At 48.8% G+C, this 19,779-nt stretch overlaps 1 protein-coding gene across 4 annotated transcripts in view; it reads right to left on the minus strand.

Annotated features, from left to right (window-relative positions):
* The window catches only part of CRHR2 (corticotropin releasing hormone receptor 2), an 84,978-nt gene that overhangs the window by 27,738 nt on the left and 37,461 nt on the right, over positions 1–19,779 (minus strand). For all 4 annotated transcript variants that reach the window (XM_074199275.1, XM_074199274.1, XM_074199277.1 and 1 more), the window contains one exon: positions 889–974. In XM_074199275.1, coding sequence (XP_074055376.1) covers positions 889–974 — 86 coding nt within the window. The remainder of the gene's footprint in view (positions 1–888; positions 975–19,779) is intronic.

Consider the following 19,779-nt stretch of genomic DNA (forward strand, 5'->3'; position numbering starts at 1 on the left):
ATTCAGTTTCAGTGGAAAAGTCTGCCCTCAGTCCTTTTGGGGAGAGTCAGTTGTTAAATGTTCACTAGCATAAAACTTAATGGTCTCTCCTTAGCATGAAAGCTTTCTCCCAAGAGCCTTCAAGGCAGGGAATCATGACAATAAATGATTTACATTTCTCTAATGTTTTAGTGAGTCCTTTTAAATAGCTTCACATAAGTGATCTGATTGGGGAGTGTCAGAGTTATTATCTACTTTTAAGGAATGAGAAGGTTGAGTACAACCAAGTTAAGGGACTTACCCAGGATTCTGGGGGAGGAAGAAGTAAGAGGAGATTTGAACCCAGCTCTCTGGCTTCTAAGTCTACTCTTTTCCCTACCACACTATACTTCAGTGGTAACAGATTTCTGTCCTTGAAGGACCTTATTTGAGGGTGATCCTAATTAATTTTTCCAATTCATGTCTGGGGACTAAGATAGGGGTTTATTATTTATCTGAGGTCATAAATGGGTTGGGGTCTGTATAAAAAACGAAAACAGATTTCCTTGTGTTCTGGACATCCAGAAGAAGGCTTCTTAGCTGCCCTGGTCTGCTTGTCGCCCACCTCCCTTGGAGGTGAAGCAAGGAGGTGAAGGGGGATATGAAGGGGGCTGGGCTCTAGCTCTTCCCAGGTCTTCTTCCCAAGCAGTCTGTGAGCTCCTGGAGAGTCAGGTCTGGAACCCTCCCTCCTGTCTCCTTCATAGTTGGGCAGAGCCCAGGGCTGGGATCCTGATGAGCTAAGGAAAAGTGTCAGAATGCATGTCACCCTCTAGATTCTTCTAAGCATTGGCCAACAAGACTTCTGGGCTGGGTTTGCGTCATCCACTGGGGTGTGTGTGAGTGGAGCAAGTGTGGGGAGGAGACACTCACCTTGTCATCCAAGATGGGCTCACACTGGGAGTAGTTGATCCTCGAGGCCCAAGTCCCATTGCCTGTGCATTCTCGGTAGGCATTCCCTGCAAACGTGAACAGAGCCAGCTGTCAGAATGAGGAGGAGGCAGAACATGCCACCATCACAGTGCTTCTTGCAGCAAGGTTGGCATGTTGACTTGGCTTCATCATTGGCTTGCTCTAATTAGAATGTGAGGTCCTTAAGGGCAGAGACTGAGTGTCTTTCTCAGTATCTACAATCCTCCCTCCTCCCTCTGTCCCTCCTTCCCTCCCTTCCTTCTTTCCTTCCTTCCTCCCTCTCTCCTTCCCTCCCTCCTTCCTCCCTTCCTCCCTCCCTTGGAGATCATGGACACCTAGTGGGCCCTTAAGAAGTGAAGGTTGGCTGGCTGAAGGCTTTGGTCATTTTGCAGCAGGAGCTCCTCTGAGACACCTGGCAATGGAGCAGCTCTGGCAAGCTCCTCAGCCCTGCCCCACTCAGGAGGTCCCACCTGGACAGCCTGGGTGAAGGTGTGTCTCTTTGGCTCTGTGTGCTTGGGCTTTCCATAGGCCCTGATTGAAGGAGCAGAGATGTTGAACCTTTGGAGACCTTCTGGTCCAGCCCCTTTGTTTTACAGAATCCAGTGATGTGAAGCGGCTTGCCTAGAGTCACACTGGCAGTAAGAAGCAAAGCTGGCACCTGGCTCAGCTTAGTTCATGGACTCAAATGTTTTCTTCATTAATATTTACTCTTTCATATTTCCTTTCAACCCAGAAACCCCCTATTCTTCCTGCTGTTGCCCACACAGATTGAGACATCAGTTCGTTATTTAGGAGAAAATTAGATGAAGCGACTTAACCAGGGTCTACAAGTAGGGCGGGTCTGAGGCTAAATTTGAATTCAGGTCCTTCTGACTTGAGGGCCGGCACTGTATCATTGAGCCACCAAGTTGCCCATCATCAGCTACTTTTATGTGCACCATTGGGACCCCGGTGGATGGCCATACTAGTGTTTGTGGGTCATAATCAATTCTATCCCAATCAACCAAAGTCACTCGATCATTTTAGACTGATCCCTCTGGACTCTCAGCCCTTGTGGAACACCCCTGGCAGGAGAGAAGGGGGTGGTGCCCACTTGTCCGCTCTCAGACTGAGTGGGTATGGGGTGCAGGGAGGGGCTGGCTCCATCACACCCATGGCAGAGATCCAGTCAGACCCGACTGTGCCTTTGTTAACTCTAAAGAAGTAAGTAGCTGTTAAGTGGAAATGCTGCTAGAGAGGCTCAGACAGAGGAGAGCTGAGGTTGTGGCAGAAGCCAGGGAACCCTAAACCAGGGTAATTTAAGAAGTCACTTCTGCTTATTTGCCAAACAATAAATTAAAAAACATTAAGTTCACATTTGTGGGACTTCCAGAGCAGAGTATTTTAGGAAAGAAATCACTTTTTAATAACTGCTTTGGAACTCAATTGTTAAAAACTAATCATTTGGTAGCTCTGCCAAGGAGTACATCTGCCAAGCATGGCCCAGAGACTATGTGTCTGACTGTGCCCATGTCTGCCACCACATGGGTGGAGGTTGGGAAGAGTTGTCCCCCAGGTGTCTCAGACTCCACTAGGTTGCCAGGGGCTGCGATCTGCATTGCACATCTGTGAAATCACAGCCCTGGAAGGATGGAGCTTGAGTCTCATTATCTGACCATTGTCATGGCTCTCTCTGTGAGACCGGAGTCTGTGGAATCTCTACCAGAGGCCCACCCATCCCATCTGTGGTCTAACCCTGGTCTAGGGATGGTTCTTGGTGTTGGGCTCTTAATGCCTGATATAGAACCTTAGTTCATGGCAAGAAGGGGACTTTGACATAATTTGGTCCAACCAGATCATGTCATGGACAAAGAAACTGAGGCCCAGAGACAGTCCAAGGTTGCACTGGTGTTCACCCACACACACCCTTTCTTCTCAATGCTTTAAGAAGGAAGAGCCCTTCAAATATCTTCACAGGGTCCTTTCAGGCCAGGTGAGGGCAGTGTCACCAACTAGATTCAAGTCAGTAAGGATGGTGGTACACAGTGTGATAGAGCATGGGTGCGGCATCAGAAGACTGCAGTGAGACTTTGGACAAGTCACTTCTTCTCTGGGTCTCATTTTCCCTACCTGTAGAATAAGAGGGTCAGAACAAATGGCCTCTGAGGATAAGAATATCAGATTGACCACTGAGTGTAGGATGGCTTAGAGAAGGGAGCGACTGGAACCAGAGTAGATTTGTCAAACTGGATCCATTCAAAATATGAAGTCCTTGCATTCTGGGATTCTGTTGACAAGACCAACCCCAAGAAACACAAGCTAGTGGAATATGATTGTCCTCCATGATTCCAGCCTCAAACAGGGCTAGGTCAGCTTCTCTATCACCATTAGGAAGAATGCACGCCACTGGTGCTTGCTCAATGCTCTCCTGTGAGCTGGTGGACTTTAGACTGAAATTTAATTGATTTAACAGTTTTAAATTCCACAAACAAATGAAAATGTCTATTCTAAACTCTGGCTAGCAGGTCCAGGGCCCTCTGAAATGGATTTTCTGGGGTGTTTCTTCAGTAGCCTCAATGAGTTCATCTTTCTCAAATAAATAGAATTGAAAAGTAAGTTGGGTTGAAGGTCAGGGCTCAAAGTGTGTCTCCATGGGAGAATTTGGGCTTTTTAATGGATGTCAGAGATGCAGCATTTTGGCTTGGCTAAATAGCCCTGCAAAATCAGCATCTTCCTTTTGAACATTAAGGTTTAATGAAGTCCCTACTCATTGCCTCAGATTACCTCTACTCTCATCTGGTGGTGTGTCTTTGTGCCTTTCTGAAAATACATGGGCATGAAGGTTGGTAGGCCAGTACTCCTTAACTGGCCTAACCCAATGTCCTGGTATCAGATCACAGTTGGACCCTTGTCTGAATGTGGGGTGGAGGAGGGAATCCAGAATCAAGGGCCGGCCTATGAATCTTGGCTCTGAATCCATCACAAGGGTGACCCTGGCCTTCCATGGAGCCTTTCTTAGATTAGGTCTCTGTGTGGAGAAGAGAGGAGGGGGCTGTGTTCCATGACTGGCTAGTAAAACATATTGATGGGGGCTCATAGCTTGGGATTTAGAGAGGATTAGGACCCATAAAATACCCAGAACTTTGAGAAGCTACTTGGGACCCAGAAAGGAGAGAACCTCAATGGAGACAATTACTGTTGACATAATAGACTGGCTATTTGTTTTAATGTGTGATGCACAAATTTAGAAAACCCATCCGAGGTGCTCACATGGACTGTTTATGTCCATCCTGTGGTTGAGCATTCCGAGCTCATATTGGTCTGATCAGCCACAGTTGGACACGCTTGCTGTGTGACCTTGGGCACTTTACCTCTGTTTGCCTCGGTTTCCTCATCTATAAAATGGGAATAGTAATAATAACACTCTCCTCAGCAGGATAGCAGTGAGGAACAAATGAGACCATAAAACCCTTAGCTCCGAGTCTAGCACATAGTAGGTGCTCTAGAAATGTGAACTATTATTTTTACCTCTCTATTGGCTCCTTTCCTTTTGTCTGTGAAGAAACACCCCCCCCCATTTCCCTCTGACCCTGTCAAAATCCCTCTGACCCTGTCAAAATTCTTGTCCTTCATTGTCTCTTTGCCCTTAGCCTTTATTTATGACACTGGTCCCCCATCTCCACATTCTCCTCCTACTTCCCTGACTGTTCCTCCCCAGGCCCCTTTCTTCCATCTCTTGCTCTTTAACTTTGCTGTCCCTCTAGGCTTTATCTGGGCACTTTCTCCTTTCCTCTCCTCCCAACCTTTCTCCCCACCAAAAACCTTTCCCTGGGCTTCCTTACTGCAAAAGATATCACCACCATGCTAGTCTCTGAGGGCAGCCTTCAGAGTTCCCCCCACCTTCCCCTTTGCTTCCCCTTAACCAGTTCTAGGAGACTCCGTCCTTGGTCTGACCTTCCACCAGAACAATTGTGCCTCCAGGTTCTCCAACTCCGAAGTCGTTCTCCATCTGTGGCCTCCTGTTCTCCTGCCTCTCTTCTATTAACCCTAGCAGTCATTGTGATCTCTAGTCCCTCGAGCTGCCAGCCCTGCTCTGGCCTCAGCTCCCTCTCTTTATAGCTTAGCCCCCAGCTGATCCAGCCAGCTTCCCACGTTCACACACAACCACATCTACAAACACCCCTCCCCCCAGCACCACCTGTCCCCTGGCCTCACCCTCACCTGGCTTATGCTCACCACCTGCCTTCTCTGCTCCGTGCCAGGAGCTGCTGAATTGGATCCTCTGAGGAGACAAGCAGCACCTAAGTCTAGCCTCAGCAGTGAGACTTTTATTCACCATTGACTGACTCCCTAACATTCTCCAGGGGTCATCCCAAAGCCAAGGACTTCTTTTTCCTCAGAAAAAGGTTCTTTACCTACAAAACTCTTTACCTAAAAAATTAGAGCAACGACTGTCACCATCACCTCCTAGACTCAAAAGAGAAAGGTATATGAATGTCTTTGAAACCCATGTTCCTGAGGGAATGGAGACTTCATTGTAAGCTCCCTGCTCCTTTCTTTCTCCCATCCTGTCCTCTTTGCTCTAGCCCCTAATGAAGAGGTGGTTCTTCTCTTCCCAAGGACAGGTCATCCACACACATCCTTGGTCATGGCTTCATGGGGTCAGTCCTTCCCTCTCTTCTGAACTCCTGGCTTCTTCCCTGCTGCCTGCTAATATGCCCAAGTCTCCTCCCTCTGCTAAGGTCACCAAAGGACTGGGCACATTGGGCATGAGGTACAAAGAGGCAGTGGGTTGTCAGGGGCAGAAGTGACACAGCTCTTTCCTCCTTTTGGAGAGTCTTCAAGAAGGGGCTGGCCAGCCACTTACTAGGGATGTTAGGTATGTCACCCCAGATGGTCACAGAGCTCCATTATATCTTGAAGAGTCCGTGAGGCTGGGAGCACAAACAGGGGCTATTTCTGACTAGGGCTGCATTAGTTACCATGGAAATGCCCATGACCTTGTGAAAGATCCGGACGGCTTGTGTGCCACTCGAACAGCCATGGGTATTAGGGCAGGAGGAGCTGCAGGCTCTTGGGCTTTCCACATGTAGGCAGGGTGGGCAGCTACACCGCACCTCCTATTCCTCCCAGGGGGCTGGTCCTTTGTCTCCTGGAGACCAGAAGCACTTTTCTATCGAGCCCATCTTTTTCCAGTGATACTGCTCATGGCCACCCAATTCAACAAGTACCTATCATGTGCCAAAAACTGGCAATAGGGAAAGGAAAAAAGTAGCCCCTGTCCGAGTCCAGAGAGTTTCCATTCTCCTCGGAACTGGACAAGAACAGATAAGAGATGGGCATGAGCTGAAGCTGTGGGAACTCCTCTGTGAGGAAATGCCCTTTACATGCAGGTAAGCGCCCTCTCTGCAACTTAGAGGTCGAGGTTAAGAGACTTATCCAGGGAACATGGTCAATGTGCTTCAGAATGGACACTTCAACACGGAACATCTTGACTCGAGGCCAGTGCACTATAATAAAAATATATATAAAGATTTCTAGGGAAATCTGAAAGACTTCCTGCAAGAGCTGAAGCTTAACCTACACTTTGTAGGGAACTAAAGCAGGGGTGAGGAAGGAGGGACTTCCATGCCAAGGCCTAAGATGGAAGATAAAATGCCACAGAGAAGGAAAAGCAGGGAGCTACTCTGACCATTGCTCTCTACTTCTCTGAGGCTTCATGCAGTTCCTTTTTCTCAGCCCCTTGTGGACAAGGATGGCCTTCTGGCTTGTTCTCTCTCCTCTCCTGGTCCAGGGCTTTCTAATGGTTCACATCAACAGGAAATGGAAGGGGGAAGATGGGACAAAATGTTCCACATGAGAAAGCCACGACCCTTCTCAGCAAAGCTCAGCCCCTGGGTGCTGAGTGAGTGATATTCCTATCAATCGACACAGATCTCGGTTGAGTTCCTAAGGCATCTTCAGTGAGGTCCAGAGAGTTTTGTGATCTGCAGGATCAGGTGCAAAGGCCAAGCTTGACCTGGCAGTTGACCAAAAGCTATCATCTGGAGGGAAGATCAGCCTTGTCCTGCTTGGCTGAAGAGGGCAGGACTAGAAGCTTCGGGGTTAAGTTTCAAAGAGGCTGGTGTAGACTCAGGTCAGACAAAGTGCCCTCACCATGGGAGAAGCCTCAGTGGGAGGGGGAACAGGGCTGCCTTGAGACGTGAGGGTGTCCAGGCTTGGAGGTGCACAGTGTGGTGTAGTGTAATGTATGTGCTGTGTAGACAGACCTTGTGCTCCAGGGCGTCTTGGGCTAGATGGCCACCAAGGTTGGTTCTGTAATGAATGATCTAATGGAGGTGGGGGCAGACTTGCTCTGTGTGATCTCAAAGGCCCTAATCAGGACCCTGGCGAGAGCTGCAGGGACACAGGTTCAGTCCAGACAAAGACAGTCGCATAAATTACTGGAGCCCAGTGGGTTTGGTTGAGGGCCTACAGGCAGTAGGGATGTGCAGTGGTTAGAGGGGGGCCAGAGAGCAGCTTGGGGCCTGACCCCTCAAGCTCCTACAACAGCAAGTCAGGGATTCCAAGATCCAAGAGCTTTAAAGTCTCAGAATTTTCAGAATCCATCAAAATACACCACCACCACCACCAAGGAACCTCCAGTTTAGACACTGCAACTATCCACATTTCCTTGGAAGACTGACTGCAGGATGAAGCCTGCCTGGGATCCCCTGAACCTAAGCACTAGGTGTGGAGGGGGTGGTGTTGTAGCAGAGGTGTTCCAAGGGGTCACCGTCACCCTGGGCATGGCGAGGCTTGTTGGGGATGCCACCAAACAGAATTCAGAAGCCCTGGGGGAAGGGAGATCTCTAATTATTTAATGGAGATTGACTTGACCATCAACATTGGAAGACCAAGTGAATGAAGGAAGGCTATTCAGATGACAATACACTTGTGTATGGGTACTCTATGAAGTTGGTCCAGTGGCATAGGTTTGAACTCCATGGATTCCCATCAGGAAATTGGGAAGGTTCCTTGGGCAAGCCTACACTTCCCGAGAAAACAAAGGCTCATCTTTGGGATGTCAGTATTCTGAAAGTGTGGTCATGTGACATTGAGCCATGGAATAGGATTGCCTCCAAAACACTAAAAATGATGGTGCTCCACAGAGCACTACAGCACCAAGCCCTCATCTGGTTTATACCTACCACCTGTCTTCTCTGCTCCTTCCCAGGAGCTGCTGAATTGGGTCTAACCTCAATGGCAAGCCTTTTAGACATCCCTTGTCCTAGGATGTGGACTTCTTCAGCCTCTCCAGGCTCCATGTACATCACTGGTTCAGTGGAAAGGATACCTTGGCCCTCTTCCAGTCCCCATGGAGATACTGCATGGATAAATGAGGTCCTCTCCAGGGAAACACACTGGTGACAAGGAGGAAAGGCATGCTTCGAATCCAACATGGGTGCCAGGGCTTCATTCCCCAGCCATTGTGTGAAGCAAATAGTGCAGGTGGGAGAAGGTTCCACTGTATTCTCTCTTTTTTCTAGTCTGAAGGGTCTCTTTTGTCCAATGTCGCCCCTAGCAACCATCAAGGGCAGCTGTGCTCTCATCACCATGGCGCCAGGGAGAGAAGGGGAGGCAATCACAGGCAGACACCCAGGTCTTTCTCAATACTCAGATACACTCAGAGGGGCTTGGGAAAAGCCCTTCAGCAGGGACACCTGCTTTGCATTGTCAGATACAGGCCCTCAGGAAAATAAATCCCCTGGAATCATCTCTGAGGTCTCCCAGCCCTTCCCACTTGCTGGGAAAACCTTCCACAATTCAGTATCTGGCCCATGTCTCATGGGTACCCATGCCACTCTAGGTGGCTCCTCCTAGAGGCAAGGCAAAATGGTGGCTTGGATGCTGGGTCAGAAGATCTGGACAATAATCCCGACTGGGTCATTCACTAACTTGTGACCCTACATGGGTCGGGAAATCTCTAAGCGTTTCAGGTTCTTTACCTACAAAATTAGAGCAATGACCACCACCCTGTTACCTCCTAAACTCAAATGACAAATGTGTATGAAAGTCTTTGAAATCCTAGGGTAAGAGGCTATTTCTGGAGGGTGTGTGTGTGTGTGTGTGTGTGTGTGTGTGTGTGTGTGTGATATGCTTAGATCTCAAAGGAGGGACAAGGGTGAATTGGAAAGAAACCAGTGATGATGATGATGGCTCAGACCCTTGAACAGAGATGAGGGAGTGGGGGTTGGGGCTGCAGGTCTTCCTATGCCAGCATGTACATATCCCTCAGCTGTCAAACCCATACCCGACCTCTGGGCTTGCATTTCAGGGATCTGTCTCAGATGGACTCTCCCAGAGATATTCAAGCCAAGGTATAAATTCACCCCTCCTTCTGAAGCAAGAATGGGGTCCCATGCATGGGTCCTCATTTTAAATGGGACTCTATTAAGACCCCACCTACCTAACTTTGTCAGAAGGAAAACAGGTAGCAGAGAAATCAGGTAGCAATGTACAGGCAGAAAGGGAGAACAAAATGAGTGCTAGACCAAAGGGAGCTAAAAGGGACCTTGATGGCTATCCAAGATGATGCTCTCATCTTACAAATGAGGAAACTGAGATTCTGGGAGGAGGGACTTGTTCAAGACCAAACAGATCACAGGCACTAGGGACAGGATTTGAACCCACACCCTCTGATTTCAGAGAACTTTCTCTGATCCACACTGCTCCCTTGGGAAAGCATGGTTCAAATCTTAGCTCCTATAGTCAGTAAACACTGACTAAGGACATATTCCATGGAGATATGTAGGCTGATTCCTGCTCTCAAGGAGCTCACAGTCTATGGGGCAGACAATGCACAAACTCACACAAACACGTTGTGGATGGAACAAATGGAAGAATATCAGAGAGCAAGAGGCCTAGAATGAAGGGGATTGGGAAAGGCTTCCTGGAGAAGGTAGAATTTTAGCTGAGGCTTGGAAGAAGCTAGGAAGCTCTTCAGGAAGCAGAGATGAGAAGGGAGAAGGGTGTGGATACAATGGACAACCTAGGAGAATGCCCAAAGTGAGGGACATGGAGGACCTTTGAGGCACAGCCAGGGTTTTTGGAGGAGAGGTGGAAGGTGGAGGAAGACTGGGAAAGTCAGGAAGGGCTTTGACGGTCAAACACAAGAGTTTCTATTTGTTCCCGAAGGTGATAGGGAGTCACTGCATTTATTGAGCAGAAGAGTGATGTGATTGGATCTGTCCCTTATAGGAGCTGACTGGAGGATGGACTGGGGTGGGGAGATACTGAGGCAGGCAGACTCCCAACAGCTATGGAAATAATCCAGGGGTGAGATGATGAGGGTCTGCCTTGGGGTGAGGGCAACACCAGAGGAGAGAAAGGAACATATCAGAGGGATGTTTTGAAGGGGGACAGGTTTTGGTAGCAGATTGGATCTGGTAGAGGGAGAGACAATGAGTCGTGGAGGATGTGACCTAGGCTGCAAATCTGGAAGGATAGCGGTCCCCTTGCCATGAAGCTCGGAAGAAGGGAAAGGGTTGGAAGATGAGTTTGGAACATTTTGATTTAAGAGATCTAGGGACAATCTAGCTTGATGGAAACCAGATCCTGAGCCCAACTCCAGGCAGTTGGAGCCGCCTGCCTGTGGCTTAGGAGAGAGGGTGCCCAGAGAAAGAAAGCTGAGAATGATCGGCAGAGATGATGCTAACTCTAAGAGTGCTGATGAGGCCACAAAGCAAACTAGAAGCCAGGAAGAAGAGAGGCGAGGCCAGGCCAGAACCTTCTGGAATGCCAGGATCTAAAAGATGATCTAGTGAAGGAGCCAGAGCAGGAGCAGCCATGGTCAGAGAGGGAGGGGGAGAGCAGAGGGGATCCGGAGGAGGGATGGGCAGCCAGCCAGGCTGCAGGGAGGCTGAGGACAAGGAGACCAGAGGGATTGGAGGGGGCGCCTGGGAGGTCCCTGGGACCTTTGGGGGGCAGCTCCAATTGGTAACTGGTCTGCACAGGAGAGGAAGCCGAGTCTCCTGGTCTACACTACTGGGGTAGCCCTAGGCCGGGTGTTTGTAAACCCGTTTGCTCATCTGTAAAATGGTGCTTGTGGTGGAGAAGGGGTTTACACCTGCTCTCTCATTTAATCTCATAGCTTTCTGCAGTGGGTGCCCATTACTGACCCAATTTATAGAGAAGACAATTGAAATCGAAAGAATAAGGATGGAGTCCAGGGCCACGAAACCCCTGGGTCTGAGGCAGGCTCTGAACCTGGGTTTCCTGGCTCCCCTCAACTAGTGCTCCCTGGTTACTGCTCCAGATGAGAGGGCGCTAGTGACTACACCCAGTGGGTACACAGAGGCCAAGAGAATCGGCCACAGTCTCCTGGTAAGAGCAGCTGGAACTCAGACTTTCATGGCGGATTCTGGCAAGTACGACTGCAAGAGGCTGGCACAGGGCAGCCCAAAGGAGGCAGAGAGGACTCAGACCTGAGGAAGGGGGGGTGGAATAAGCAAGAGGAAGGGGCTACCCCTCCTCCTCTTCCTCCCCCACCCTGTCTGTGTCTCTCACCTCTCTTTGTCTCTGCTCTGCATCTCTCTGTGTCTCTGTGTCTGTCTGTCTCGTGGTCACTGTCACCATCTATCACTCTGTTTCTGTCTCTCTCACCTCTTTGTCTCTCTTCTCCTCTTCTCCCCTACCTATCTCTGCCTCTGTCTCTACTCAAGGGCATCTAGGTGGTGCAATGGTTAGTGTACTGGTCTTGGAATCAGGAGGATGGGAGTTTGGCTTCAAGAGGGATTCTTCCTAGTTGTGTGACCTTGGGCAAGTCACTTAACCCTGACTGCCCCCCATCCAGGGTCATCTCCAGGCATCCTGATCCAAATCTGGTCATTGGACGCAGGTGGCTCTGGAAGAGAATTTGAGGCTGGTGCCCTAGCCCCCCCGCCCAGTCCAAGGAGCAGCCCCGGCCCCCTTGGAGCAGGAGCAGGACCTGGCCATGGGCAGGTTGGCACTGGACTAGAAAGGGCTTTAAATGGGAAGCAGAAAAATCTACTGGAGCTGGAGGCAGGACCTGCAAGGTGCCTCAGTGGATAGCAGCTGCCCAGAGCATCTTTGCTCTCCCAGGGACTTGCCCTTGCCTCAGACTTGGGGAAACTGGAATTAGGAGAACTGGCCTTAAGTTCTAATTGTGGTTCTGTACAATTCACTGTATGTCCCTGGGCAAGTCATTTTCTCTCTTGAATCCTCAGTTTACCCATTTGGATACTTCTTTCCTGGCCAGCTTCACAGTGTGTTCTAAAACCCCATCAGTGAAATCATTTTGCAAGGAGGAAAGACCCCTCTTTAGTCTCTGGCAACACTGAAATGTTCCAGGAAGCCCTGGCTCAAAGGACCCCTATATGACCATGAGGAATGCTCTGTCTACCCTTTCCTCTGCCTTGTAGAGCTTCTGGGGGGTGGATGGAGGAAAGCACTGGGTGAAGGCTCAGAGACCTTTCCAGCCTCAGCTTGACCCCTGACTCACTGCAGCACTGACATATCTGTTGCTTCCCTGAGATATGCATCCTTCCCCAAACCAGGCCTCAGTCCCCTCGTTTGCAGTGCTCCATTCTGGCCTAGCATCAGTCACTTCTGGCTTAGATACTGAGAGGCAGGCCCAGGGAGGACCTGACGTCAGCTGTCAAGGTTCTTGTACAACTTTAATACTGTCTCAGATCTCAGTAACACCTTTTTGCTCTGAGTGTTCCCGAACTCTAACCCTCCATGACTCCATCCCCCAGTTTCTTGGTGGACGCTCTGAAAGGAGGGATCGATCCCTGCCTAGGAGCACAGGGAGCAGGGGCTGGGGCTGTTAGTACAAAGGGCCGCTTCTTGCCAAGGGAACAGAGCCACAGCCGCTTGGAAGGAAAATCAATGGCGAGGAAAGGGGAGGCAGACTGGGTGTGCCCACAATGTCCCCGATGTTCCTGAAGACAGGAAATTAGATTGGGCTCCAGAGCCTGACCTTGCCCCACCCCCAGTGCTGCCTCTTCTGATGCTTAGTTGCTGCTACCTTAGCAAACTCCCCTTGTGCCCACCCATCAACGTCTGCTTCCCCCAGGAAGCCCTCCCTGACTATTGCAGAATGGCGGGATCTCAGAGCTCGAAGGGACCTCAGAAGCTGGCTAGTCTGATTCTCTCTACAACATCCCTCAAAAGTGGGCATGCAGCAATTGCTTGAATACCTCCAGCGTTGGGGAACTCACTGTCCCTTGAAACTGAATTCACACTATCTAGGCCACTTTAATCATGCTCGTCTCCCTTCCTGGAGCCACAAGATGCTTCTGATTTTCATTCATTGCTACTAGTTTTGCCCCTGGACTCACCCCAGACAAATCTCTTTCATGTCATTGCTATGAACCTTCTCTTCTTTGGTCCGTTCTCAGCTATGACATGATCCCAAGGCCATTTGCCAGCATGGTTGTCTCCCTCTGAACACTTCCTAAAAATGTGGGGCCCCAAACTGGTCACAGTTTCCCTGATGAATTCAGGTGTAGTCCTTGAACCCCTTTTCCAAAGTTGGGCCATGAGACAGAGCCCTAGACCTAGGCCCTGGTCCCAAACTTAGAAGCCTGGGTTTCTGCCCTTTAATCACTGCCTCATAAGCCCGAGATGATATCTGGTCCCTGGGAGCAAGCCTCAGACCCCTCTCCCCCAACTTCTGCGTATCTGCAGCTACACAACCACCTCCCAATATCTCCCTCTTCCTCGGGGAGCCTTTGCCCAGGGCTCATTTGCTTTCGTTTGCTTTTAAACCTGTAGCTAGCCAAGTTGACCACACTGTGGTTCTGTAGAATTCCCCGTATGACCCTGGGCAAGTCATTTACTCTCTTGAATCCTCAGACAATGAAAGGCGACATCCAACCCCACAATAGCCCAGGCAGTGGTGACTTCAGACTGACGCCCATCTAGGCAAACCCAAATGGCCCTGCTGGGATGACCTATTTATTTCCTTCCCTGCCCCAGCTGCCCCAGCTGTTTCTCTGTGAGTTCTATCACTCCTTGGTGACCCTCACATCTCCTCCTGGGCCAGCACCTCTAAGTTAGGTCTTACTTTTAGACAAGCTGCCTATCACTTGCTAACACCAGTAAGGTTGCTAAGCGGCACGTGCCACAGACTCTTGGACAATACAGCCATTGTTCCATCTCCCATCACCAGGGTAACTGGATCACATGTACCCTTAGAAAGGCTTGCTGAGAAAGGCTCCCACTCTCAACATCCCATTCCAACAGATTATGGCTTCTATCCTCAATAGTCTCTAGAGGAGATAAGAGGAGGCAGCCAGCAAGACTTTGGTCCAGAAGACGAGGCCATGGCCAACACTGAACCTTGGGAGGCTGGGGATCAATGGTGACTCCACCCCTGAGGTCTCCACTGATCCCACTTCTGGAGACCGGAGGATAAGACCATGAAGATCTTCCCAATAAGCAAGGGGCTGGTTGGGCAGTCTCCTGCCTATAACCCCACCAAGAGTTCTTAGCTTTGGTCCCTTGGAACGGGCAGTTAGGTAAGGCCTATGAAGGCTTTTGTCAGAGGGATGTTTTTAAATTGAGAAATGAAGTACATTGGACTTCAAATGAAACCAATTATGTCAAAATACAGTTATCAATTTTTATAATGTTGTGTACATTCCACTTTAGGAGCCCTCACCTCAATCCTGTTCTATCTGGCCCTGGACTACACTCTGCATCACCTTCACTGGCATCTTGGGGCAAGCCAACATCTCCATGGCTGCTGCATCTGAGCCTCATCTGGACCAGACTCTGCCTCCTTCCCTGAAAGAGGGAAGCCGCTCAGTTTGAAAACCTTCCCTGGGGCATCTAATTGGCCTGGGGGTGAGCACTGGCCCCAAACCATGTTTCACATGTACCCACCTTTGACAGCTTTGGCCATCCTGACTGGCAGTATCTGTGCCTCCCTCTGCTTCAAGAGCTCTAAGCAATTAATCTACGATTGCCACTTCTTCTGGAAAGGCACGAGTCCATTCAAATGTCCTCTAGCTCCTCGTGGGGATGCTATCACTAACTGCTGCCTGTGGTCTCCCCCATTAGAATGGAAGTCCTTTGAGGATAGTCACTTCTGCTTTTCTATTTGATCCCTAGTGGCTAGCACAAAACCTGGCCCTCAGTAGGTATGGAACAAATATTCTAAAGAAATTCATTCACTTCCCCTAAAGCTGCCCAACCATTAATCATACCCTTGTCTTTTATTAAGTATTCCTATTAGGGAAACAGATTGTGTTCCCCAAACTAGGACCTGATTCCTCCTCCAGCCCCCCCCCCCCAAGAAGAGTCTCTGGAGGAAAAAGAAGCCTGAGAGCAGGGGAGGTTGGCTGATGAAAGCCAATACCTGGGCACAGTTATTTATTTCATTTCTTGAGGTCTCCATTTCTGCATTAAAATAGGTGGGTTGGGTTTTAGAGAATTCCTAAAATTCCACCCATTCTCACTGCCATCTGCTTGGTCTTTGCTGCCAACTCATTGTCTATGAGTCCTAATAAGACACCAGTCATGCCCTTCCTAAAAGGTGAGGCACACACCCCAACACAAGACTTGGGGGAATCATCATCTGAACAAGGCAGATCACAACAGAACCTTCTCCTCTTGTCTTCCTAATACCGAACTTGTCAGCCACTGATGACTCCAGAACTTTGTCCCACAAACATCGACCTCATCCTTGTCCTGAGTTTGTTGTAGTTGATTTTTCAGTCAACAAACATTTATGAAGCACTTGTATTCATGCCAACCATGCTGTGCACTGGGAATTGATATGAAAGAGGAAAAAGACAATTCCTGCCCTCAAAGAGCTCCCAGTCTAAAGGAAGAGACAATAAGCAAATTCATATGGGTGCTGGATAGAGGATGGATTAGAGCAGGGAGAGACTTGAAGCAGCAGAGAGCCACCAGCAGAGTTCAGTAATAGTCCAGGTGTGAGGTGATTCACCAGGATGGGGGCAGTGTCTAGGGAGGTATTGATAAAGTCATATCCATATACCTTGGCATTGGACATGAGACCCAGAGAAAGGGTGGTGTTTTGGTTGCCAGCCTGGAGGACGGGCAGGAGGATGTTTCTCTCTACAGTAATTGGAGTTTGGAGTTGGATAGAAGGTAGGGGAGGGATAAATTCAACTTTAGACATATTGCCAAGGGAACCAATGAGATCACCAAGTGAATTAGTAGAGGGAGAAGAGAAGGGACCTAGCACAGAATTCTGAAGGGGACACAGTTACAGGGTTCAATCTGGAGAAGGAGCCAGCAAAGGAGGCAGAAGAGCCATCAGAGAAGGGAGGAGGAGAACTAAGACCTAGAGAGATGAGTGTGGTCCACAATATCCAAGGATGCAGAGAGGTCAAAGAGAGTAAGAACTGAGAAATAGTCCCTGGATTTGGAAACTAAGGGATCACTGGGACTTAGAGAGTGAAACGATCAGGTCAGAAGCTAGATTGTGAGGGATTTAGAAGAGAGCAAGAAGAGAGAAAGGGGTATTGTATTTGATTTCAAGTTCAGACTGGAATTTTTTCCTAATAAAATGCTTATTATAGTCAACTCAGGGCCTGAAGTGGGGGGGGGGGACTCATCTTGCTGAAATCAAGTCTGACCTCAGGCACTTATTAGCTATGTGACCCTGGGCAAGTCACTTCACTCAGTTTGCCTCATTTTCCTCATCTGCAAAATGAGCTGGAGAAGGAAATGGCAAACTACTCTAGTATCTTTCCTAAGAAAACCTCAAATGGGATTATAAAGAGTAGGGCGCAACTGAAATGACAACTACAACTTCCATCTATTCAGATATGTTTGCATCCTTAGTCTTTCACTCAAGGTACTGAGATAGATTCCTTCCAGGATTCCTATCCATAAATTTGATAAACATACCACCAATGACTCCATTAAAGTCAGAGTCCTCCCCCAAAGCACCTTGGGGACTGACAATGATCTATGAAGTAATCCCCTGGACCAGGTCCCACCAGTTCTAAGTTCACCAAACTGTCTTGTCTCCTGCTTCCCATCTCTTCATCACTCCTCAGACATACCTTTGACTAGTTACCTTTCTTGTTTGTTCCACCAGTCTAGCTCTGCTGTCCGAGAAGGAACTGAGATTAGTTTGGTGTATTAGGAGCTGTGGCCAGAGTTAGACAGACACAACCTCTACTTGAGGAAGTGTCGCTGCTTCCCTTTCTGATGCTCACAAGCCATCCCTTTAATAATGCCTTCTAGCATTTTGCCAGGAATCAGTCAAGTTCTGTGTCCGAAATCTCTAGAGTCTACCTTCTTCTCCCGTATCTGGGGCATACTTGTCTTTAATCCTATAGTACATCTCCTGCTCTCCGTGATCCTCAAAGATCCCAGTTCCTTTCCCCCGCCCCATCGCATATTTAAGGGTGTAATTCATCTGGGCCAAGGGACTGCAGCTCAAAGAAGGCAGCTAGGTGATCTCTGTCTCTTTATTGATCTCGGGCTTTACTTCCCTTTGAATAATTTAAAAAGACCTTCAGTTCTGAAAATCATTCTCCTTAAAAGAAGGAAGAAAAGGAAACCACAGGCAGGGCAGCCGCCTCTCAGACTCCTTCCTCCTGTGTCACTGGTCCCAGGTAGAGTCCAATGCCTTTTTTGACCCCCCTGTCCCCTCCCCTCCCCTCCCCTCCAACAACCTGATACAAACAAAATGCGGAAGACTTTTGGTTCTCCTTAGTATTTGCTGCCAGCCTGGGATCCTCGAACCATCTCCAACTCTCTTGCCATCTCCCTCCTTTGGGTTTGTTTTCAGATATGTGCTGTCTTATAGTGACTGTTCTGAGACCCCTTCCCTGGAACCAAGGACACTCAACCCCAGCTCCTTAGTTCTAAGACAAAGATCACATAAACCCTGAGTGGAAGGGACTCTCAGCCCTTTGGTTACACCTTGACTTGAGAAAAATAAGTCTTTCTTCCAGCACTCTGGACAAGTGGTCAGACTGCTTGGAGATCTCCAGGGAGGGAAAATCCTCCAAGGCAACTCCTTCTATTTTGGGACAGCTAGGGAGGTTTTTCTTTTTATCTAGTCCAAATCTATCTCTCTGCAATCTTCTCTCTGCCCTCCTCCCACCTCAGCTTGATTTTGACTGGAATTCTTCAGCAATGTCCTTTGTTTCTCAGAACAGAGGATGAGCCTCTGGACCAGGGACTGACTGAGCAGAGAGAGCGGAGGCCATAGGAACTGTTTACCTGTCCTGGACATGCTGTCTCTATTAAAGATATCCTTTTAGTGACTCTTATTAGACTTTCAGGTGTAGATTGAGTGATGGACTCAAAGCCAAGAGCATCTTGGGTCAAATCCCACTCAATATTATTTGGAGGGGCGGCTAGGTGGCGTAGTGGATAAAGGACTGGCCCTGGAGTCAGGAGTACCTGAGTTCAAATCCAGTCTCAGACACTTAATGATGACCTAGCTGTATGGCTTTGGGCAAGCCACTTAACCCTATTGCCTTGCAAAAACTAAAAAAAAAATTATTTGGACGATCCTGGGTAAGTCATTTAACCTCTATCTGCCCCCAGGAAGCTCCCAAGACTTGCCCCAGTCACAACCAGCCTGCATTATGCTGGTCATAGAGGGAGCTGTCCACACTGACAAAAATCCTCCTGGTGTACTGATCTTGTAGCCTGTGGCCAGTGCCCACTCAGCTCGGTGTCTTTCTGGAGAGCTCTTAGCAGTTCTCTCAGCTCTCATCCCCTTCATCTTAGACAAGGCGTCCTTAAAGTCTTTGTGTATGGAAAGCTTTGATACTTTTAAAAGTTCAGACTCTACTACGACTTTTGGGACACTGCACTTGTATGGTTGAACTTTTGAACTTGAACGACATTGTGAAATGATCACCGAGTTGTTTTCAGAAGACCTAAGCCGTATTCTTAGCTGAGCTACCAACTCTGACCTGGGCAAACCACGGAAGCTTTCTGGCCTTTGGTTTCCTTTCATCTAAAATGAGCCTCTAAAGTCTTTCCTAGCTCTGGGGGCTCCAACTTTATTTGTGTTCAATTTCATTTTATTAGATCAGGTTAATTATTCTATCACACGGCTATCTTCTTGGATATTGATTTTTGACAGCAGCAGCTAGGTGTTGTGGTGGTTATGGCACCTGCCAGAGCCAGGAGGACCTGAGTTCAAATCTAGCCTCAAACACTTAATTCCTCCTAGTTGTGTGACCTTGAGCAAGTCACTTAACCCTGATTGCCTCCCAGCCAGGGCCATCTCCAGTCATCCTCATTCACATCTGGCTGATGGACCAAGATGGCTCTGGATGAGAAAGTGATGGAATCATCCACCCTGATATCATGGTCTTCTTCAAGAACAAAGGAGAAAAATCATCAGTCTATGACCAACGCATTCCACCTTTTTCTTACAAAATCCATATGCACAGTGTGTATCCCTCCTTTCAAGTTATTAATAAAAGGTTGGTGAGAACAAACTACCTCAAGCCCTGCGGCTCCCCCTGCAGACCCTCCCTGTTGGTTAATACCAAGCCATTCAGCCATGCTCTGGATGCTGCTGTTCAGCAAGTTGCCTCCTGGGCTTCAACATCTCCAGTGAACAAGAGTGGGCCTCTTGGCAATCCCATCTGCTAACAGGGTTGCCTTACTCTGGTTTCTGCTGAGCTGATGTCCCTGCCTTTGTAATGAGGTCAGTGGGATTAAGTGGATTCAAGGAGACACAGGGGCACCAATGCCATCTTCTCCACCTGCCCACTCTGTGACCATGATCAAGCCCCTTCCTTATCTGAGCTCTCATTTCCTCTTCTTTGTAAAATGCAAGTAAGAGTAGCATTTCCCTTCAAGGCTAGTTGGGAGAATGCAAGGAAATGCAGTGGACAAGGCCCTCCATGG

Source organism: Macrotis lagotis, chromosome 8 (assembly GCF_037893015.1).
Source record: "Macrotis lagotis isolate mMagLag1 chromosome 8, bilby.v1.9.chrom.fasta, whole genome shotgun sequence".
Lineage (NCBI taxonomy): Eukaryota > Metazoa > Chordata > Mammalia > Peramelemorphia > Peramelidae > Macrotis > Macrotis lagotis.